The sequence below is a fragment of the Oncorhynchus mykiss genome, chromosome 21, assembly GCF_057628025.1.
Source record: "Oncorhynchus mykiss isolate SJ-2025 chromosome 21, ASM5762802v1, whole genome shotgun sequence".
Lineage (NCBI taxonomy): Eukaryota > Metazoa > Chordata > Actinopteri > Salmoniformes > Salmonidae > Oncorhynchus > Oncorhynchus mykiss.
Window position 1 is genome coordinate 17,077,577 of NC_143042.1, and position 22,663 is coordinate 17,100,239.

Consider the following 22,663-nt stretch of genomic DNA (forward strand, 5'->3'; position numbering starts at 1 on the left):
AGAGTTAAGATAAATCTCCCATGAGCCCATGCGAATCTGTAGTTCTCTGCAGGATAAGATAGCTCGTTTTGTCAAGGAGTCGAGTCGAGTTCGAGGTAAGCAACGATCAAAACGGCATTTTATTATCGCTGAAGTGGTAGCTTCTAGGAAGGAGCATTCTAAATTGTGCCCAAGAGCTAGCCAGTTAACTTGATAACTGATTTGACATTGTTCAGAGACCGGTTGTTAGCACGCTAGTGTACGTTGGCTAGAACGGCGGGAGTTAAAGCGCCACTTTCAAAAAGAGTAGCGCTAGTTGAATCTAAATGACTGGCTAACTACTGATGACAGCTTGGAGATCTGTGCCCTTGCTATTTGATTGTGTGCGACAGTGATCAGTCAAACACAGTTGTTATGCTATCAAGTACTGTAGCTAGTCAACGTCGTATGGTCCGGGCAAGACAGTCAGCTGAACTGTTTAGTGTGCAGTGATGGAACTGTTTGTCTTTACTGGGCTGGATTGCCTTGCCTGTATTTGTTGCATCTGAGTCTGACATTGTCTTTTGTTCTTAGAGTAAGTAGCTACATTTATCCAGGGTGGGTGGGGTGCTTGAGATGAGGCCAAGATGTTCGAGTGCCGTGTTTGCAATCAAGCATAATCATCCCTCCCTTGACCACGCGTATCCACAACAGAACGTGGAGAAATCACTTGAGACCGAGGCTGTGTAGTTAGTTACCTGAGCGGTTCTCATTTGCACAAATAGCTGGGGAATTTAGGGCTACCATGGTAACGATTGCAATTTGCCCCAAACCACTCATCACACCATCCTTACAACATCAGTCTTTACCATCTCTGACCTGCAAACAGGAGAGCACAGCACGTCTCTTCCCTTTGAAGTTGGTTCTGTCTTATGATTAATTTCGTTGAGCTAAAGCCTTTGTGTAGAGCTGAAGAAGTGGATCTTGCTTTGATGTCAATCTTTCTTACTAATTGGATGATGTATTTGGAAATGGATGGAGCGGAACAACGCACGGATCACGCTTTCCCTAACCTCACTCTCTCTTCCTCCCTCGATATATCCATCCAGTAGAGGCGAGATGAACCCCTCTGCCTTTGCTCATTCCGGCCCCCTGCACCCAAGCCTGGACCCTGGGGGGATGGTGAAGCTGGGGGAGTCCGACATGGAGCTGCAGAAGATGCTGATCGATGAGCGGATGAGATGTGAGAACCACAAGACCAACTACCGGACTCTCAAGGCTGAACATACCAGGTAACAGCCCAGGAGATGTGTGTAATACCATAATACTGATTTTGTGTGTGTGTGTTCACGCTTGTATATATCTCCTTCACCGTGTTGTCTGTCCCAGGCTGCAGGATGAGTTTACCCGGGGGCAGGGAGAGCTGAAGCGTCTCCTCAGTGACAAGCAAACCGCCCAGGAGAAACTGCAGCTGCTGCTGGCTGAACTCCGCGGTGAGATGCTGGACAAGACCAGGGAGCTGGAGGAGCTACGACTACAGGTACTGGAGCTAGTCCATAGAAAACACACCCACTGACCTATGACTACTGTAGTGTCCCTTTTGTATATGGCAGTGTTTCTTTCTCTGTGCCAGTGTGTACAGCAGTCGGTTTGTTTTGTAAGGTGCTGACCCCCCAGCGTTTGGAGCTGTTGAGGGCCCAGGTGCAGCAGGAGATGGAGGGGCCTGTCAGAGAGCGCTTCAACAAACTGGAGGAGGTGAGCCTCGCGCCCCAGAACACTGTCTATTGTCGATTCTCTAATGCTATTTACTGTTCTCTGCTCCGGACTGCTTTTAACCACCTCCGGCTGCCTCTCCTTCTGTTTTAAAAAAAATACTTTGTACTGCTTCTATCCAGCTTCGGCTGCTTTTGATAGCTTTGACACTTTAGTTCCACTGTGCTTTCCAACTGTTACAGCTGTAACCGTTATCTCCATAGCAACTGCTTGAGAACTTGAACGTTTTTGAGGGCAGGGAAGGGTGGGCCATCACACTTACACTGTCAGATTATTGAGAATGAAAAGGGTACATCCATTCAAATTCAACTTTTTCTTTGTTTCTGTCTCTTTCTCCTCCTTGACTATAACAAGCCCTCTTATCTCTGTGTTCCTTGCAGGAGACTGAGAAGTACAGGTCTGAGTATAACAAGCTGCGGTACGACTACACCTTCCTGAAGTCTGAGTTTGACCACCAGAGAGAGGAGAGCGCTCGCATACTGGAGGAGAAGAAGATCCGCTTTGATGCTGAGGTGTGTGTGTGAGAGAACATTTGTAACGTGATTTCTAATACAGTATGTTTGTTTTTCCATATACACTACATGACCAAAAGTATGTGGACACCTACTCGTCGAATGTCTCATTCCAAAATCATGGGCATTAATATGGAGTCGGTCCCCCCCTTTCCTACTATAACAGCCTCCACTCTTTTGGGAAGGGTTTCCACTAGATATTGGAACATTGCTGCGGGGACTTTCTTCCATTCAGCCATGAGCATTAGTTCATTTGGGCGATTAGGCCTGGCTCGCAGTCTGTGTTCTAATTCATCCCAAAGGTGTTCGATGGGGTTGAGGTCAGGGCTCTGCAGGCCAGTCAAGTTCTTTCACACCGATCTCTACAAACCATTTTTGTATGGATCTCGCTTTGTGCACGGGGGCATTGTCATTCTGAAACAGGAAAGGGCCTTCCCCAAACTATTGCCACAAATTTGGAAGCACAGAATCCTCTAGAATTGTATGCTGTAGCCCTAAGATTTCCTTCAATGGAACTAAGAGGCCTAGCCCAAACCTTGAAAACCAGCCCCAGACCATTATTCCTCCTCCACCAAACTTTACAGTTGGTACTATGTATTCGGGCAGGTAGCGTTCTCATGGCATCCACCAAACCCAGATTAGTCTGTTGGACTGCCAGATAGTGAAGTGTGATTCATCACTCCAGAGAACGGTTTCCACAGCTCCAGAGTCCAATGGTGGCGAGCTTTACACCACTCCAGCCAACGGTTGGCATTGCGCATGGTGATTTTTAGGATTGTATGCGGCTGCTCGGCCATGGAAACCCATTTCATGAAGCTCCAGATGAACAGTTCTTGTGCTGACGTTGCTTCCAGAGGCAGTTTGAACTCTGTAGTGAGTGTTGCAACCGAGGACAGACATTTATTTTACATGCTTCAGTGGTACCGTTCTGTGAACTTGAGTGACCGACCACTTTGCGGCTGAGCTGATGTTCGTCCTAGACGTTTCCACTTCACAATAACTGCACTTAAGGTCGACCGGGGCGGCTCTAGCAGGGCAGAAATTTGACGAACTGACTTGTTGGAAAGGTGGCATCCTATGACGGTGCCACGTTGAAAGTCACTGAGCTCTTCAGTAAGCCCAATTTACTGCCAATATTTGTCTATGGAGATTGCATGGCTGTGTGCTCGATTTTTTTATACACCTGTCAGCAACTGGTGTGGCTGAAACGGCCGAATCCACTAATTTGAAGGGGTGTCTACATACATTTGCGTGTTAGTATATAGAAGTTGCTTTTCTGATTATGTTGTGTGTGTGTTCAGGTATCACGGCTGGAAAGGGACAGAGAGGAGCTGATTGGCCAGTATCAGGGCACAGACCCGTCTAGAGACGGTAAACGCGTTGAGTCTCTGCTGAGAGAGAAGGCCCAGCTCCACCTGCGTCTGAAGGGCCTGGAGGCTGAGGTGGCTGAGCTCCGGGCCCAGAGGGACAACTCTGGCCAGCAAGCCGAGAACGTGCAGCGCATCCAGGTCCGCCAGTTCGCAGAATCCCAGGCTGCAGCCAAGTCACTGGAGGTAAGAAACTTGTGTTCTCTGTCAGTCAATGTTTTGAACTGTTATTGTCACTATGAAACTTAAGCTAGATGATGAAATAAATCTGGAGTAAGTCCAAACTTTGGTAGAATGACTTTACTGTGTGTGCTTGTTTTGATTTGTGGAATAATGAATCATTTGATTGTGTTTCAGGCAGAGAGGCAGTCACTGCGCCTGCAGTTGGAGCGTCTGGGGAGCGAGTTGCAGCTGAGTCATGAACAGAACACCCAGCTGACCGGCAGACTACACAAGGCTGAGCGAGAGGTCAACACTCTCACCAGCCAGGTAAGTACCTATGTGATCCTTAACCTCTAACCCCAGAGATCATCAGCGGTGTTTCTCATAGCAGATGCTCTTATCCAGAGTGACTTACAGTCCCCACCATTACCCCTTATATCAATAGGTTGCTGTGTGCTCATGCCAGTCTCTCGGTTTCTCTCAGGTGGAGGGCATGAGGCACTCTCACAAGCTGGAGGTGGCCAATGTGAAGCTAGAGTGTGCCAGGTCTAGAGGGGAGGTGGAGCGGGAGAGAGACACACTACAGGGCCAAATGGAAGGTAACTCGGCAAATAACCTCTTTGTGTGTTTTGATCATACATGTACTGTACATCACTCTCATTTTAGTCTGCTAACTTAACTCTTTCGTTCCTGTCTCTCTCCTTTCATATCCTTCAACTCCCCCCCTTTCCTTTCTTCTCTGGCTGTCAGGTATGCAGTCTGATGTGGAGGTGTTGAAGGGGACGGTGGAGAGACAGAAGGAGGTGCTGGCTGAGAGGGAGAGGGAACTCGTCCGGAGGGTGCAGGCTGCTCGCGAGGAGGAGTTCCACAAAACAGCCATCCTCCACGAGGAGAAGTTAGGATCCATCTCTTTCACAGACACACTCTCACATACACACGGTCTCAGATTACTTTGTTGAAATTGTGTGCATCGATCATGTGTGTATAATGTGTGTGTCACAGGAGGTTGGTGTCACCTTAATTGGGGAGGGTGGGCTCGTGGTAATGGCTGGTGCGGAATGGTATTAAACACATGGTTTCCCTTCGTTTGATGCCATTCCATTTGCTCCGTTCCAGCCATTTTATGAGCCGTCCTCCCCTCAGCAGCCTCCACTGGTGTGCGTGTGTATATAATGTGTGTGTGTGTGTGTGTGTTCAGGTTGGTGCTGGAGGATCGTCTGGCTGAGCTGGAGCAGCAGAGGGCGCTACAGGATGCTGCTGGCCACACCCAGAAAGAGGAGTGGGAGGAGCGTCTCCGTGGCGCCCAGCTGGGGGAGGAGTCTGCCCGTAAGGAATTGCAGATCCTAAGGTTAGTAAGAGGTGTGCTGCTTTACCCGTGCATAGTGTGCATTACTAATATATTTCACACAAGTGTGTGTGTGTTAATGACCCTGTGTGTGTTGCGTGTGTCAGGACTAAACTGCAGCAGCAGGGCTCTCAGCTGGAGGAACTGCAGACACAGAAGACAGATAATGCTGATCTGAGACGGGTACTAAGCTGCCTGAGGCTCAGTGCCTGACTGACATTCAGTTTGTATTGCCCTTTCAACATTGATTGGCTGATGTAAATGTCCAAACAACATTGAGTTGACCATGTACCTGTCCCTCCCTCTCACAGCAGAACCAGGAGCTGGGGGTGCAGCTGGGTACGTTGTCCCACGCCGAGGCTGAGCTTCTGGAGACCAACCAGCGTCTGAGGGACACCCTGGAGAGGGCCCGGGAGGACTTGAGGAGCGCCCGCTCACAAGCTGAGAGGACCCAACACGAAGCCGAGAGGTACACTGCATCACCTTTATACTGTGGTCTGTATACTGTATAGATATGCTGAGTATGAGGCGGAATGGAACAGTTAGAAATTATACTGTTGGAACCATCAAGTGGTTTCTATTTCTAACCTTCCTCTCTCCTATTTCTTTGTTCTCTTCCCTTTCTCTGCAGATTGGTGGAGGAGCGTCGTGTGGAGTGGTTAGAGGAGAAACACAAACTACAGGAGAGGGATGCAGAGCTGCAGGAGAAGTACGGCCAGGCCAAGGAGAAACTTCAGAGGGCCGCGCTGGCACAGAAAAAGGTACCTGCCTCTTTTTTTTTTTTTTTTCCCCCATCCTCCTCTTCTATCTTCCTGTCACTGCCATCTTTACCTCTCTTCCTTTGCTCCTCTGACTTCTTTTTCTGATGTCTCTCTCTCTGTCCCAGAGGAAAAACATGACAGAGAACAAGGAGAAGAGATACCAGGACAGGATCCAACTACTGGAGGCTAAGATGGCAGAGCTGGAGCTACAGACCAGCTCAGCCAAGAAGTATGTATATTTTCTTAGTGTGTGTATGTTAATTACTGTGTGTGTTTTAAGACTAGTATGCATGTTCCTCCCCAGGCGTCCTTCCTACACTGAAGAGCATGCCCTCCTTAACAGACGACTGAAGGAACTGCAGCGCCGACACAGCGAGTTCCGACGCCTCCTATTGGGCAACCAGGTGACCTCTGCCACAGGCCCTGCCCTCATGACCTCCACCACCGGCACAGGACTTGGCCCGGTCCTTGTACCCGAGTCTGAGGGGCCTAGTCTTCATGTGAGTACACTGAAGCCAGATACCTTCTCATATACCTCATCACTGGTGTTCACAGATCAGGGACAGTATCCATAAAGAGTCTCGGAGTGGGAGTGCAGATCTAGGATCAGTTTTACTTTCAGATCATGATGAATAAGATTATGTGGACAGGGGTGGGGGGGGGTTCTGGTCCTAGCTAGGTGAGAGCATCCTGTCAGGCTGTTTCACCGCCTGGTACGGCAATCGCACTGTCCGCAAGGGTGGTGCAGTCAGCCACACGCATCACCTGGGGCACACTGCCTACCCTCCAGGGCATCTACAGCACCCAGTGTCACAGGAAGGCCAAGAAGATCATGGACCTCAGCCACCAGAGCCATGGCCTGTTCACCCTTCTAACATCTAGAAGGTGGAGATGGTACAGGTGCATCAAAGCTGGGACAGAGCGACTGAGAAACAGCTTCTATCTCCAGGGCATCAGACTGTTAAATAGCAATCACTAGCCGGCCTCCGCCCAGTACCCTGCCCTGAAGCTCAGTCACTATTACTAGCCGGCCTCCGCCCAGTACCCTGCCCTGAAGCTCAGTCACTATTACTAGCCGGCCTCCGCTCAGTACCCTGCCCTGAACCTCAGTCACTATTACTAGCCGGCCTCTGCCCAGTACCCTGCCCTGAAGCTCAGTCACTATTACTAGCCGGCCTCCGCCCAGTACCCTGCCCTGAACTTCAGTCACTATTACTAGCCGGCCTCCGCTCAGTACCCTGCCCTGAACCTCAGTCACTATTACTAGCCGCCCTCCGCCCAGTACCCTGCCCTGAACCTCAGTCACTATTACTAGCCGCCCTCCGCCCAGTACCCTGCCCTGAAGCTCAGTCACTATTACTAGCCGGCCTCCGCTCAGTACCCTGCCCTGAACCTCAGTCACTATTACTAGCCGGCCTCTGCCCAGTACCCTGCCCTGAAGCTCAGTCACTATTACTAGCCGGCCTCCGCCCAGTACCCTGCCCTGAACTTCAGTCACTATTACTAGCCGGCCTCCGCTCAGTACCCTGCCCTGAACCTCAGTCACTATTACTAGCCGCCCTCCGCCCAGTACCCTGCCCTGAACCTCAGTCACTATTACTAGCCGCCCTCCGCCCAGTACCCTGCCCTGAAGCTCAGTCACTATAACTAGCCGGCTACCACCCGGTACTCTACCCTGCACCTTAAAGGTGCTGCATGGTCATTCTGACATCTGCGTTGGCCGTGTAGCATTTAGGTGATATGGCCTCTGCAGAAGTCTGGGCATTCATACTACTAATGCTTTGCTGCACAGAGCTGTTGTCAAGGAAGTGAGTTTATGTTTATACAGGACCTCCTGCCCTCACCTACCGTCAACCAATCATGTCAATGCAGAGCTATACGGAGCCCTCCGCATTGTTACAACATTTGAGAGGCGCACGGCGATGTGGTACGGAGCTCAATCTGCCCACTGGGGGCTCCGCAATTTCGTCACACCATCCATACGGTGCCTCCGACCACATTTTCGGGTCAAGCATAAATTGGCTCTTAGTTAGCAGAATCATTTAACACGGGTCACTTTAATGTTTACATACTGTTTTACTCTCTTTGTTTATACTTTTAGTCATGGCTCATTTTTGTCTATTTTTCTGGATTATGTGTGTTACTCCACAGTTTGAGCTAGAAACACAAGCATTTTGCTGAACCTGCGATAACATCTGTTTACGTGACCAACAAACTTTGATTTGATAGGTGTTAGCAACATGGTAGAGGTCACTCCTCCATCACTTTCTGTCCCTCCTCATCCTCTTTCTCCCCACCCCTCGCTCTCTCTCTCTCAGGAGGAGCAGCACCAGAGAGAGTTATCACTGCTGCGTCGGAGGCTGGAGGAGTTAGCCTGTACGCAGCAGCAGCAGATGGAGGAACTGGGGCCTCCCATGGACAGGAACAGGGGCTCTGGCCTGCACGACTCTCTCCCTGAACTCTGACCTCTCTGACCCCCCCCCCCCCCCCCCTAGAGAGTGAGCATGTAGGATGTATTAATCCCTAAAAGTGATGTTTGGTAATATTCTAATTTAATCAGTGACCTCTCAAATATTTTGTGAAAAACAGTTTGATTTTATTGGCACAAAAGATGTCAAATGAAAAGAGAACTACATGATTCAATGTTTACATTCCTTGTTGAATAACAGTACTCTAGTCCTTCCATGCCTTGGCTGTTGATGCCTATGTAAATAATGATTTCAATGGCCAACCAATGACTTCCTCAGTTTTAATTGACTGTTGTGAGATTTGTATCAAATGTTTACGCTAAGACCATCACTCTAAAACTTTAAAAGCGTGATAGTCCCAAAGGCATTTGTATTTAAAAAAAAAATAAGGTTGGTTTCATGGATATAAAGAGCTGTGACTTGCACAACATTTATAAAAACATTTTTTGTAATGTTATTTCAAGATGTATGTGTTTTTGTATTTGCAATTCATACAAATACATGTTTATGCTTTACTGAGGTTGTGTACATATTTGTTGTTGTTGTGAGCTTTACTTGTGTGAACCATTAACACTAGAACTGCTGAACTCTTCTTTAGTCTTTCAGTTTTGGTTGAGGAAACAAAAGTCCCAGCTTCAGAATAAGAGTATATTTGCTGCTTCTGGGTAAATGTCTGTCTGGAATGTGACCTGCTAATTCCTGCCATCATTTGGTTCATCCCAGTAATCTGAAAAGCCTCCCTATTTTTTTTCAAGAATGGTACATCCCTGTGTCGTCTCCTGACATATTCCATCTTAGAATCACAAAGCGGGGTGGGCATCGGTGCTTAGAGCAGCTTTCTGGCCTTCAGCACGTCGAAGGGGAGGGAGTGAGCTCAGTTCCAGGAACAGCTCTTGAGGCTGTCAAATAGGCTCTTCACATGCTGCAGTTGCTCTTTCAACTCCACGGGGGCGCCGTTCTGATCCAGCTTCAGTTTAATCTGCCAGGGAAACACCACACACACACCCAATTGTTTTCACAAGCAGGGGGGGGGAAAAGACCAGCTTGTGTCCATAAACTTCAGACCTCAGCCAGTAGCAATATGCCACAATGGGGGATTATCATTCCACACAATCTAGGCAAATTTAAACTAAATATTTGGCATAGGTATGGCCAGCTGCCATTGTGGAGCTCAAAACAGTCCATAGATCATTACAAAATGAAGAACTGAAAACAGCCTGACTCTACCCCACAGAGAAGTGGTATAGGCTATGCTCTGCCTTGACACTGCAGTTATTTCTCATTTCCCAAGACCTGAGCTTTGTGCCAGTCAGCTTTACAGTTACACAGTGATCATATCATGTTGGCCTGAACAACATATTTTTCCAAGATGTTTAGTCCTGGTTGAAGTGATTAGTCATCCAGGGGAAGTGTGAAGGTTATGGGAAAAATCATGAATGCCAATTAAGGGGAGATTACTAAAGGTGGGAGTGAAAAAGACAGTTTACCTCATCAAAGTACAGCTGCATGTATTTGTAGAGTTCACGGAGGGCAGCAGATTCATTGAATTCGTTTTCATGTTTCTAAAGAAACAAATATACATTTCATGTCCTTAAAGCACAATATCAAAATGAATTAGAAAACAACCACTAGACGGGAGGTACCTTTGACTCCTTATGCAGGAACTCCTTGAACTCAGAGCTGCTGATTGGTGGCTGGTCCCTGACCTGCTTGTAGTAAGCCCTTACTTCCTGCTTGTACTGGGAGATATCTTTGGCATAGAGCAGTTTATTGGTTGGGTCATGCTGGAACAGAGAGAGGGTAGAAGAGTCATGTCAAATCTAGGTGATAGGTGTGCTTACATTTGAGCTTCTAGCATTGTCAATGCCAGGTATTCTAAGAGGCCTGCAAGTTATGAGACCAAGTCTGGCTTGCATTTTGTTTTACATCTATGGGCTCGATTCAAGGTAGAGCTGTCAAATCCATAGGCAGCTACTGGCATTATACCTATCGATGCTAGTGCTGAGCGTTTAACTGACTAATGGAATGACGTCGGTTAATTTGAATTCCATTTTTGTTCGTTCGTTTTCTCTGTGAGCTCAATGCGCAGTTTCTCTAGCGATAAATCAGATCAAGCCTGAACTGTGCGATGTAGTAGGGAGTTGTAGTTTCCAACAAGCCAATATTCTACATACTGCAAAAAAAAAACATGGTAATTAACTACAATGACCATAATCCATTGTGCTTCTACTTGGCCTGTCTGTGTAGGGCAAACATAGAAAGGGAGAGGAGAGACAAGCAATGTTGCCTCAAATTCTTTGGGTCACTGAAATTTTTAGGTCTTGTGAGTGGAAACTTGAAAGTTGTGAGAATTATTTGCAACTTCCGATGCACATTTTTTTGTGAACATTGAGGCTGTATCCTTACAGTTCGACAATAGCTAATAGGCTACTTGAGCATAATGTAGGCCTACCAACAAAGCCAATGGAGCAAATCCCATAACGTTTTCACACGGAAATAGCTTTTGATTTCTATGATATAGCCTTCAGTATCCTAATATGTGGTGTTCAATGCAGGCCTACATTTGCATGAGATTTTTTTAAAACATTATTTTACATTATGAAGGGCTTGACATGAATGATTTTTTATTTGGTCTGTAACACTATGGAACAAATAGGGGACTGTAAATTGTATTGTGTTGTATGTTGCAAGAAACATCTTTGCAAAATAGCATGTATTATTACCATACAGAGAATTAGAATGTAGGCTACCCCTCTGACTATTCAAGCCTGTCTCAACATACAACACTGCCCCTTTAATTAAGACAAGCTTTTAACCTGACTTGCTTTTCAAAGATGGCTTGAAATGTAGACCACAAGTTTTGTGCTCTTGTAAGAAGCGGAACCTCCACATTGCCGACCTATACTTATCTATAACTAGGGTAATAACTCACTAACTAGCAAAGAATATCAACAAATGTTCACATGAGCGGCTCTGAACTGATCTGAAAAGCATGTTCATTCACTAGCAGATGATTGAAAGACCCCTATTGGGGTACCCCACCAATAGAATTCTATTGAAAGACCCCTAGTGGGCAACCCACCAATATAATTCTATTGAAAGACCCCTAGTGGGCTACCCACCAATAGAATTCTATTGAAAGACCCCTAGTGGGCTACCCACCAATAGAATTCTACTCCGTTGCGCTCTGCCTACAACAAAATCACAGCCTCAAATCTTGCAAAGTTAGATTTGTTTCATTCCATTGAAAAGGGGCTGATATAATGTTGATTCAATCACAGAAAAACCTTGATCTATATAGTGCAAACTAATGGGGTGAACTCAGTGAAGTTCAATCTCTTGCGTCTCTGCGCGGCCTGACATTTCTTCTGTGTGGCAGGCCTGGAGGAGGTGCGGGCCTAGCTTGTGCAGTTTAGAGGGAACACTTGAGGTATCTCTACCTGAAAATACATGGTCTAAGTGGATCAGTTGAGAGGGAACATTGGAGACAAGACGCTTGAGGTATCTCTACCTGAAAATACATGGTCTAAGTGGATCAGTTGAGAGGGAAAACAACTGAAATATTGTGAATGAATGATGGTTAATAAGTGATAAGCAGTAAGGGGCAGTCACTACCATCATGGGACTTTTAATAATAGTTTTTTTCTGTGTTACAGCATTCAACCCACGTAGAGCATTTCATGATTAAATATATTTGAAATTGAAAACTGATAATCGAATCAAAACTACCTCAAAATGCACTATTCACTAATGGCCTTGACTCACTGACCAGCAGAGTCCTCAGTAGGCAACCATGCCCAGTAGCCGGCACCTAGGTTCAAACCTACATCCCTGTCCTTAGGGGGCGAGATTCTTGCACCAGAGCCAAAAACTCCTTAACATTTATTACACTTCTCTTTGTAAATTTGACAGTTGCAGAAACATACAAGAATTTAGGCTTGAACCTACAACCGCTTGGCTGCTAGGCAGGGATTTAACCATTGGACCATATTCTCCTTCACATTCTTTACCCAGCTCTTTGTATATTTGACATAGAGAATTGTGTAAACGTACACAAAAACACAAGAAATTAACTTTGAACCTAAAACATCTCAGGTCCAAAGCAGGAATTTAACTTTTTCTACTCTTCGTATAAATGACATTGAGGCTTGTGGAAACGTACACAAACGCACAAGAGATGAGATTTGAACAACCAACCTTTGTGTGTTACATGTCTCCTAGTACATTTTACATTGAAAGTTGTGTGAACCACCAACTCTTTTTGTATATTTGATATTGAGATTTGCAGAAACATACACAAAAGCACAAGAGATGAGGTGTGTTAGTCATTATATTCTGCGATGTCTCGGTCATGTCCCCACCTTGCCTAACTGTTTCTCAGCCAGGGAGAAGGAGTCCATGAAGGCCTGGGCAATGACGGACAGACAGCCGTCCAGAGGCGGGGTCTTCTCCATGTCGAACACAAACTGGGGGTTCTTCAGGATGTTCACCCAGAACCGCAGGGGCAGGCTGGGAAGGAGCAGGACAGAGGGCCAGTCAAACATTCTATCACTATCCCAATACAGTGAGTAGAGGATTGAGTATGAGTGAGTAAATACAACACATTGATTGGACATGAGGAAAGACATTAAGAAAGATGGATTCTACTATAAACATACTCAAACAGGTGTACCCTCGGGGTCATTTCATTAGGCACCAAATGGAAGAAAACACTGAAAAATGGAGGGACTACTTGAACTTAATGCTCATAAAAATAAAATGCTCATATTCGTTTTCCATTGCAAAATGTTTTGCTACAGTGTGACCTAATGAGTATTTTTATTTGTATTTTATTTAACCTTTATTTAACTAGGCAAGTCAGTTAAGAACAAATTCTTATTTACAATGACGGCCTACCAAAAGGCAAAAGGCCTCCTACGGGGACGAGGGCTGGGATTAAAAATAAAAAATATAGGACAACACACACATTACGACAAGAGAGACAGCACAAATCGACATAAAGTAAGACCTAAGACAACAGCATAGCAAGGCAGCAACACAAGACACCACAGCATGGTAGCAACACAATATGGTAGAAGCACAAAACATGGTACAAACATTATTGGGCACAGACAACAGCACAAAGGGCAAGAAGGTAGAGACAGCAATACATCACGCAAAGCAGCCACAGCTGTCAGTAAGAGTGTGCATGATTGAGTCTTTGAATGAAGAGATTGAGATAAAACTGTCCAGTTTGAGTGTTTGTTACAGCTCGTTCCAGTCGCTAGCTGCAGCGAACTGAAAAGACGAGCGACCCAGGGATGTGTGTGCTTTGGGGACCTTTAACAGAATGTGACTGGCAGAACGGGTGTTTTATGTGGAGGATGAAGGCTGCAGTAGATATCTCAGATAGGGGGGAATGAGGCCTAAGAGGGTTTTATAAATAAGCATCAATCAGTGGGTCTAGCGATGGCTATACAGAGATGACCAGTTTACAAAGGAGTATAGAGTGCAGAGATGTGTCCTATAAAGGAGCATTGGTGGCAAATCTGATGGCTGAATGGTAGGGAACATCTAGCCGCTCAAGACCAATCTCACCTGCCGATCTATAAATTATGTATCCGTAATCTAGCATGGATAGGATGGTCATCTGAATCAGGGTTAGTTTGGCAGCTGGGGTGAAAGAGGAGTGATTACAATAGAGAAAACCAAGTCTAGATTTAACTTTAGCCTGCAGCTTTGATATGTGCTGAGAGAAGGACAGTGTACCATCTAGCCATACTCCCAAGTACTTGTATGAGGTGACTACCTCAAGCTCTAAACCCTCAGAGGTAGTAATCACACCTGTGGGAAGAGGGGTATAATTCTTACCAAACCACACAACCTTTGTTTTGGAGGTGTTAAGAACAAGGTTAAGGGTAGAGAAAGCTTGTCAGACACTAAGAAAGCTTTGTTGTAGAGCATTTAACACAAAATACAGGGAGGGGCCAGCTGAGTTTAAGACTGTATCATCTGCATATAAATGGATGAGAGAGCTTCCTACTGCCTGAGCTATGTTGTTGATGTAAATTGAGAAGAGCGTGGGGCCTAGGATTGAGCCTTGGGGTACTCCCTTGGTGACAGGCAGTGGCTGAGACAGAAGATGTTCTGACTTTATACTCTGCACTCTTTGAGAGAGAGGAAGTTAGCAAATCAGGCCAAAGACCCTTCAGAGACACTAATACTCATTAGCGGCCCATAAGAATGGAATCGTCTACCGTATCAAAAGCCTTGGCCAAATCAATAAAAATAGCATCAGAACATTGCTTCGAGTGAAGGGCAATGGTGACATCATTGATGATCTTTAAGGTTGCAGTGACACATCCATATGACCCAGATGAACACATACCTGTTGGTTTTCCAGATGTGTAGTACATCCTGGTCACTGATCCTCCTGCTCTCTCCCTGGGCGTCAAGGAAGTCAAAGAAGTACTTGATGGCAGGCGGGGCTTTGAGGTTAGGGGTTCCCCAGATCGTTCTGAACAGGTTTTCCACAAACGAATGCACAGCCACCTGAGAAAGGAGGAAGTGGAGGGCATATGGTCATATATAATGTCCCTTACACTGAAACCGCACTGACAGCTCCAAGCAAGCCACTTTAGTACCTATCCATGTTTTTTTAAGCAATGTTCATAAGGGAAATGAGAAAAGGGAACTGTTACACAGTCACTATATATGCTGGATCTCACATAACTGAAGAATCTAGATTTCCATCTTTCAGTTAACCATTTATCAGAGCACAGTGGCAGGTTGAAAGGGGTTGGTTTGACAGATCAGGATGTAAGTTAACAGTGAGTTTTCTTGCCTTGGTGGAGAGCAGCTTGGTGAGGTACACTTCCTTCAGTTTCAGCTTCTTCCTCTCCGGGTTCTTCTTTTGGTCCTGGTCAATGTCAGGATCAATCTGGGGTCAAACAGCACCATTAATCAATCATATCAAACGCAAATCAGTGACATCAAATTCAGAGGTCATGTTGGCACTTACCAGATGGAAGTACTTTTTGGAGTAGTTCTGATCGTCTGTGACAAATACACAACAACAGGTCACCATGGATGACTAAATAGCAGACAATTGTGCTAAATAGCTTCCTGGTTTCTGTTCGTGTTTTATATAAGCTGACACAGTTAAGTGGTTTTGCATCTCACTTGTGTTTCACATCTGCCATATAACAACATTATGGGGAGGGTAAATGTGGAGCAAAACATGTCTACTTTAAACTCAACTTTACTGAGGAATGTTTGTTTTGTTGATTGTTGTTTTTTATTTGTGTGTTTCTTTGTGTATTTCTTTTGGGCCCATGCTGCCTTGATTGAGTAATTGTTTGCACCAGGGCTCCCTTATAAAAGAGACCTTGGTCTCAATGGGACTCCACCCTGACGAAATAAAAGTTTCAATAAACAAATACAATAAATAAAAGATGGACTTTGACAAAGCGAATCGCAAAAGTTACTCCGTGCCCACGTGTGTGGCAGTGTGATGAGCATTAACTATGAGCATGCGTTTGTGAATACTGTTCGTGTGCACTCTGTTTGTAGTGTACTCTAGGCATCCCCCCCCCACCACACACACACACACACACACACACACACACACACACACACACACACATTCCTGTTTAATACAGTGTGAGGCGAAGTGTACAAGATCCACATCTCTAGCAGCTATGGAGGCATATTGTACTGTAGCATGGCAATCTCTGTTGACACCCTTACCTTTCAGGCTGCTCTGAGGACTCAGACTGGGATGGGTCTTAGAGAGCACTTTGATGGACGCTCCATCCGGTACCTGTAGACACACACTGAGTTAGAAGGTCGATAAATGCTTGCTGAGTTACAAGCTTCTCAACCAGCTGGTAGACCTAAAATACAGTAATGTTCTACAGTGAGACTAATAAAGAGTACAGGAGTTTTAATCTATTTGTGGTCTGGTTTGGCCTTGTGACACAGGCAGCTCAGTCCTACCAGCCAGGCTGCCTTGAATGGAGCTAATACTGCTTGTTAGTAGCCTTAAAAACCAGGCTGCAGAATGAGAGCAGCAGAGCAGTACACTGTACTTAGTACTCTGTGTCACGCCCTGACCTTAGAGAGCCTTTTTATGTCTCTATTTGGTTTGGTCAGGGTGTGATTTGGGGTGGGCATTCTATGTTTTTGTTTTCTAGGATTTTGTATTTCTATGTTTTGGCCGGGTATGGTTCTCAATCAGGGACAGCTGTCTATCGTTGTCTCTGATTGGGAACCATACTTAGGTAGCGCTTTTCCCTCCTTTCTGTGTGGGAAGTTGTCGTTGTTTGTGGCACATAGCCCTTAAGCTTCAAGTTTTTTTTTTATTTGGGGGGGGTATTGTTTTTGTAGGCGTCATCCTAATAAAAAGGAATATGTACGCTCACCACGCTGCACCTTGGTCTTCTTCCAGCATCGGCCGTGACACTCTGATTCAATGTCAAGGATGTTCTAGTCTAGTGAGACCCTCTACTTATAAGATACCTGACACATTTGTGCATGTGGTTTGGTGACATTAAGCAACAATTTGACAACCCAATCCGTCTAGTTATTACAACTACTCAGGACTAGATTGAATCCGAATCGCGGAAGATCCGCGTCATAGCACGATTGAAATGGAAAGGTATTTTCCTATGGAGCCGACCTATGCAGGGTTTACAGTGAATGCAGTCTCCACAGGCAAGGGAACGTTGCCTTTAAATTCCAATCGCGCAGTTCTTCAGCGGTACTGATGGAATCTAGGCATTAGCCATTGAGTAATACTACAGCTGCCAGTGATTGGACCTTTAATCTGAATTTTTTAAAGTTTAGGCCTTCAACTACATGTAAAAAATATATACAGTATATATTCTCTGTCCTAGATGGTGATTTGAGATGTGGAGAGAAATATTGAACGTGAGATTAGGCTTATTTCCTGTATCAGGAATCTTGGTAGTGTTCTCTAACCTTGTAATGCTTGAGTGTGTTGAGCATGGTCACTTCTCCTAGAACCCCTGAGCTGGCATCCACCTCCTTCAGTGGGACAAACCTTCCATCCTTCTCATACTCTGCAGAGTTCAAGAAACAGAGAGAGAGAAGTCATTCCTTTGAAAGAATGTATGATCGATCAAGATGTTTCATTTGCTTTTAGAGTCATAATTCACTCATCACTCTTCCATTCTCTCCTAATGTCTTGGACACGTGAGGTACTACAACTGACCGATGTGCATCTGTCGGAGAGGGGTGTTGTAGGGGAAGCCAAACTTGGTCTTGAAGGCCAGGAGGATCTTCTCCTTGACCTGCTCCACCGTGTCACAGTCCAGAGCACTGACCTCCAGAGGCTCACTGACCTCTCCGTCTGTTCCCACAGCAAACAGCACCTGTAGCCTCTAGGGTGGAGGGCGCGGTCGGACAGACACACATACATCATGATGTAGGCTACTTGCATGAGGTTTGGGTTTGAAAATTAAACGTGAGATGAGATATATTCATCAGTGTGGCTAACCACTGAAGCTAACCTTCATTCCCACTATCTTTCTACTTGGGTCAGGGAAACCACACAGTTAGCTAAAGATTTATAAAGCCACATGTCTGTGTATATCACTTGATGGACTTCATACAATAACACTTATACACTACAGGGATAACATTTCTCTGTTCTAAGAAACCACTGAGCAACTGTCTCAGCAGGATTACCATATGGCTCAACCTGTGCTTATAAAGACTACAGTTTGCGTCCATTTTGGCTCTGATTAATTTACTTCTAGACTCGTTTCTTTAATTTAAAAGGGTTAATCTTTCGAGTCTGAGAGACAAACTGAGAAATGTGCGAAAGCGGAGGCCATATCTACTAATAGCTTCCTAAAACAGCAATAGTTTCCCCTGTCAACATCGCATGTGAGTATCTTTGTGAGGGCAACATCACTTTCAACCCATCTACTTTTGCCCCAGCATACTGAGATATGTTTTCTAACAGACTAGCTCCTCTAACCACACCTTTTCTGGTAACAAACAAAACATAAAGGAGGAACTGCCAACTACCTCTCTCGCTATGCCCTAGATCCAGGAAGGGTGCGTTCGTGGCAGTGTGTGTGTGTGTGTGTGTGTGTGTGTGTGTGTGTGTGTGTGTGTGTGTGTGTGTGTGTGTGTGTGTGTGTGTGTGTGTGTGTGTGTGTGTGTGTGTGTGTGTGTGTGTGTGTGTGTGTGTGTGTGTGTGTGTGTGTGTGTACCATTGGGCTGAAGTCCTGAGCCTGCCACAGTAACCAGTCTTCGTTAAGTGTGTAAAGAGCCTTTTCTGTGACTGAGTCCACTGGGCCTTTAGACATCTGCTGGGTCAGGGCACACACCAGCAGGAAAAGGGGCTGGCCCACGCTCTCCTTTTGGGACACAACACACACAGCTCAGTTAAACACACACAAACCGGTATTCACATGTACAATTAGGTATGACTCATTAACATGCACTCGTATGAAAAGTTACAAAATCAGACACTCATTTACATAGACACTCAAACACACGTGGAAATGTGTGAGAGAAAAATAAAAAATGTACTGTGAGCTAACCATAATGACATGGAGGCTTAGAAATACATACAATATGAATGAATAAGGCTTTGATAGAAGTAGCAAGAAAATAATAAATATAGACTGATATAGATAGACGGATGGACCCCAAGGAAGCCGTAGAGACAGACGGACTGACCCTGAGGAAGCCGTAGAGACAGATGGACATCCAGTTGGTGAGCAGCTTCTCTACGATGGACTCGGTGCGTCGCAGCATGAGTTTGGGCTGGGAGTTACTGGGCTGCTCCATCAGAGCCCTGAGTAGTTCCTCCATCACCTGGGTCAGGTAGGGCAGGTCACCGTGGAGGGACACGGTCAGCAGGGAGGCCACCGCACACCTTGTAGGACACAGCATACCTCAGACTTATGACATCTCTATCACCTGCTATAGACGCCAACCTGCTCATCCATAATTACTTAAATGACACCTAAACCATTTCTACTGTACATTGACCTTATCTGTCGTATATCCTATACCCAAACCAGCTAAGTGACACTTGGCCTAAATTGTGTCCTGTCCTGTCCTCACTGACTCACTTCTCCTTGACGTTGAAGTTCTTCTGCTCCTCCAGAGCGTGGACGAAGGAGGTGAGGAACACCTGATCCCGGATCAGTCTGGACAGGGCCTGACAGCTCTCGTCTGGCTGCACCTTCACCGCGTCCTGACCACAGGACAGATGTTAGCTACTTATGGAAATCTATTACATCCTCCGTTTCCCTTCCAGACATTCATAAAGTCATGTTATGGCAATCAGACAAGCAGATTTCACATACGGTTCAAATCAAATCTCACCTGGCCAATGTCATTGATACAGGAGGTCATCACAGGTCCACCCTAATAGAAACAATAGGACGAACTAAACTATGAACATTAAAACACAACCTATCTGTCCATTTAATACAACATTTCTTATTTTAAAGCAGACTGTATTAGGTATACTGCAATTGACTCTGTTCTGTGTTCTGCTCCTACGTACGTCAGGGAAGAAGATCCTGGAAGCAAAGTGCTTGTAGTCCAAGAAAGGGATGGCTCCAACGTTCTCAATTAAATTACACTTTTCCATCTGCATATCCACAAATCCTAGAGAACAGAAGGGTAAGTAAAGGTGTTTGTTTTTGGTGTAACTATACCGTATGAACCCTATGTGTGAATTGCATGTGGGTGGTAGTCATGGGCCTTGACTCTGTTAAAATCCATTTACGATGCCAATTTGGTGCATCAGTGAGTATGAGTGTGTGTTTGCCTGTCTGTGTGTGATTTAAGAATATAAATCAAGGTCGGTGTGTCCACGAAGACTGACCTTGTCTGATGTCATTTCCGATTTCATTCTTCAGCCGATCCAGCTGCTTGTTCATTTGTGCCGCCATTTTCCTCTGTTTGTTGTAGGAATACAACACCGCACCTGATCAGGACAGGACAAGAGCTTTATTCACACACACACACCACCGTACCTAAACCTATTCAACCAAACCAGGTCAGACCTAATTTCAGAACCCAGAACCAAATCTTGTGTGCCAGCTACTTGATTGGACATTTACAGTCGGTCGTGAGACACTAAGTCAAAACAAAGTTGTTGAAGGTGAATACTTACCCACAATGACCACAATGATGATGGGTATAAGCACAAGGATGATTAGCAGTGAAGGTGCAGCTTGTTTTGGCAACAGTATTTTGGTGAAGTTTCCAACTCTTATCTGAAAAACAAGCACATCATAATGCATGTTGACTGTAAAATACTATTTCTAAGGACAGTTCTGATTCGGAGTTTCCAAGAGCAACTAACAGCCTTTTTGGATTTATCTGAATAAGAGGTTTACCCTCAGTGAATTGATGTTAAAGTTGGGAGTGTTCTTTATCTCACAGATGACAGAGTCAGTCTCGTTGCTCGTCTCGATGGTGTCCATGACACACTCTACATCCTGGTTCTCCTCCTGAACACCAAACGCTAAGATCTCTTCTGTGGTGATGTTCAACTTGTCAGCCCTTTTCTGAAATAAAAATAGAAATGGAATGTGTGTGTATGAATGAAAGAGAAAGAGAGAGGGAGTGTGCTACCAAAATACATATGTGTGTGTATCCGTGCCTCCATGCATGTGCATGTGTGTATACCTCAATGGTGACACGCACGTCATTTCCTGTCTTGATTGCGGTGTAGCTGGTGAATTCTGGGTCGGGATGGTAGGTGAGCTGTGATGAGCAGGCCAGTGTCTGATTGGCCACTCTCAGAGACACAGTGGAGGTGACTGGCTGGTTTATGTGTTCAAAGGGAGGTGTGTGGTACCACAGAGTCTAAAAACACCAACAACATGAATTAGAATACCTCAGATATTGAGGCCCCCATGACTGATTTCTGTGTTGTGTGAAGGTGAAAGTTTGGTGAGGTGTGTGTATATTAGGTTCATATTAGGTTGCTGACTGGTTAGGTGAGTGGGTAAAGACATTACGCTTAGTCAAGAAATCAATTAAATCAGTCTGTTAAGATGGCTACCCCAGAGCTGTAGGTGGTATGGATGGTCTGAGGGGCGTGGTCATGAACAACCTCCCCCACAAACTCCAGATGGGACCCGTGGACCTTGATCTTCCTCTTCCCACTGCAGGACACATACAAAATCAACCAATCAGAGGAGGGTTGTTGGTCACACCTACCTAGCGTGCTGATGGGAATTGTAGTCATGTCCCATCAGCATGATTTAAATAAGCCAGAGAAAGAAAAAACAGTTGTAACACAAAACAAAGCATTTGACAGAATAAATTAAGTAAAACTAGCTAACCAAGCATGAATAATCTGCTTTAGAGAGCTACCAAAAGCAAAAAGGGAAGCCAGTGCTGAGCAGCTGAGAGAAAGAGGGAAATGAAACATCTATTAAAACACTGTTGAATTAAGTAACTTCTGGGAAGCAGACCACTTTCTTTTCCCATCAGACAACACCATGGCCAGTAGCCATATGTGGAAACGAGTTACAGGCATGTTTCTTAACCTGTGTGTGTGTGTATATAACAATTCTGATCATATGTGCGTACCTATGTGGGTGTGTTTGTGTGTGTTTTTACCTAGCCCAGGTAGTGCTTGGTGTTAGCCCAGTGCAGGATGGTGAGGACCCATAGGTGACAGTGGCCTTGCCCAGACAGCGACCGTCTGGCAGCACGGCACACACACTGACAGAACCTTTGTCTCCACTGGGAATGTGGAACGTCAGACTGGACCCAGTGTGGTTCCACACTGGAGACCTGACCATGTGATACACACACTACACAGGTTAGATACACACTTTACAAAAACACAGTGGTAAGGCATTGGGTTTTCATGAATGAATTGAGCACTAGTGAAAAAAAACATCTAAATCATTGTTTAAAAGCATTGATTTAAATAATCCACGTTTTATGTATCTCAAAAAATTATGTTTGCATCATTAGAAAACAAATCATATTCAACCGATTGTCCACTTTGACTCACTCCTTGAGACTGCAGTTCATGTGCCCTTGGATGCGAACCTTGGTCACATGATCCAGGTTCTCTCCATTCATCAAGGCATGGTTTCTCCCATGGAAGGACAGAACACTGGGCTCTATGGAAAAGATCACTGGCTCCTAACAAACAAACAGACACAGAGACAGACACAGAGACAGACACAGAGACAGACACAGAGACAGACACAGACAATATTTCTGATGAAGACAAGCAAAACTAAATATGTGTTTTGGCTGTAGGCTTGGTCTTTAGTTTTGGTAATTAATGATGAGTGACAAAGTTAGAGGCATA

At 45.3% G+C, this 22,663-nt stretch overlaps 2 protein-coding genes across 5 annotated transcripts in view; one reads left to right on the forward strand and one right to left on the reverse strand.

Annotated features, from left to right (window-relative positions):
* Positions 1-8,869, forward strand: cep83 (centrosomal protein 83). 2 transcript variants are annotated; one of them, XM_036957474.2, is made up of 16 exons: positions 1-95; positions 1,068-1,250; positions 1,348-1,498; positions 1,621-1,713; positions 2,112-2,243; positions 3,545-3,796; positions 3,968-4,099; positions 4,257-4,371; positions 4,523-4,667; positions 4,971-5,120; positions 5,225-5,300; positions 5,429-5,586; positions 5,749-5,878; positions 6,004-6,107; positions 6,183-6,378; positions 8,197-8,869. In XM_036957474.2, exons 2-16 carry the CDS (start codon positions 1,078-1,080, stop codon positions 8,341-8,343), a joined length of 2,154 nt encoding a protein of 717 aa, XP_036813369.2. In that variant the 5' UTR covers positions 1-95; positions 1,068-1,077; the 3' UTR covers positions 8,344-8,869. The 2 variants fall into 2 exon arrangements, with proteins under 2 accessions (XP_036813369.2, XP_090070244.1); XM_090214118.1 differs by having other exon boundaries at positions 29-95; positions 1,073-1,250.
* The window catches only part of LOC110500150 (plexin-C1), a 20,596-nt gene continuing 6,385 nt past the window's right edge, over positions 8,453-22,663 (reverse strand). Inside the window, exons 9-30 of one of the 3 annotated variants that reach the window (XM_021577341.3) lie at positions 22,358-22,491; positions 21,955-22,131; positions 21,392-21,494; positions 21,013-21,192; positions 20,721-20,891; positions 20,495-20,597; positions 20,204-20,305; positions 19,880-19,983; positions 19,696-19,737; positions 19,440-19,546; positions 19,042-19,240; positions 18,570-18,716; positions 17,561-17,729; positions 17,308-17,408; positions 16,075-16,147; positions 15,347-15,381; positions 15,170-15,265; positions 14,714-14,877; positions 12,708-12,855; positions 9,990-10,130; positions 9,834-9,908; positions 8,453-9,325 (exon numbers count right to left, since the gene is read on the reverse strand). In XM_021577341.3, coding sequence (XP_021433016.3) covers positions 9,221-9,325; positions 9,834-9,908; positions 9,990-10,130; positions 12,708-12,855; positions 14,714-14,877; positions 15,170-15,265; positions 15,347-15,381; positions 16,075-16,147; positions 17,308-17,408; positions 17,561-17,729; positions 18,570-18,716; positions 19,042-19,240; positions 19,440-19,546; positions 19,696-19,737; positions 19,880-19,983; positions 20,204-20,305; positions 20,495-20,597; positions 20,721-20,891; positions 21,013-21,192; positions 21,392-21,494; positions 21,955-22,131; positions 22,358-22,491 — 2,676 coding nt within the window. In that variant the 3' untranslated portion in view covers positions 8,453-9,220. Of the gene's footprint in view, positions 9,326-9,833; positions 9,909-9,989; positions 10,131-12,707; positions 12,856-14,713; positions 14,878-15,169; positions 15,266-15,346; positions 15,382-16,074; positions 16,148-17,307; positions 17,409-17,560; positions 17,730-18,569; positions 18,717-19,041; positions 19,241-19,439; positions 19,565-19,695; positions 19,738-19,879; positions 19,984-20,203; positions 20,306-20,494; positions 20,598-20,720; positions 20,892-21,012; positions 21,193-21,391; positions 21,495-21,954; positions 22,132-22,357; positions 22,492-22,663 lie in introns of all 3 variants that reach the window. The other 2 variants (XM_021577340.3, XM_021577339.3) reach the window with 2 other exon arrangements.

Bases quoted from the DNA above. Each gene is read 5' to 3' on its own strand.
- cep83 (XM_090214118.1), top strand. From the start codon at position 29: ATGCGAATCTGTAGTTCTCTGCAGGATAAGATAGCTCGTTTTGTCAAG. The intron at 1,714-2,111 runs GTGAGCCTCGCG...TGTTCCTTGCAG, and splicing joins GCTTCAACAAACTGGAGGAG to GAGACTGAGAAGTACAGGTC. The intron at 5,879-6,003 runs GTACCTGCCTCT...TCTCTGTCCCAG, and splicing joins CCGCGCTGGCACAGAAAAAG to AGGAAAAACATGACAGAGAA.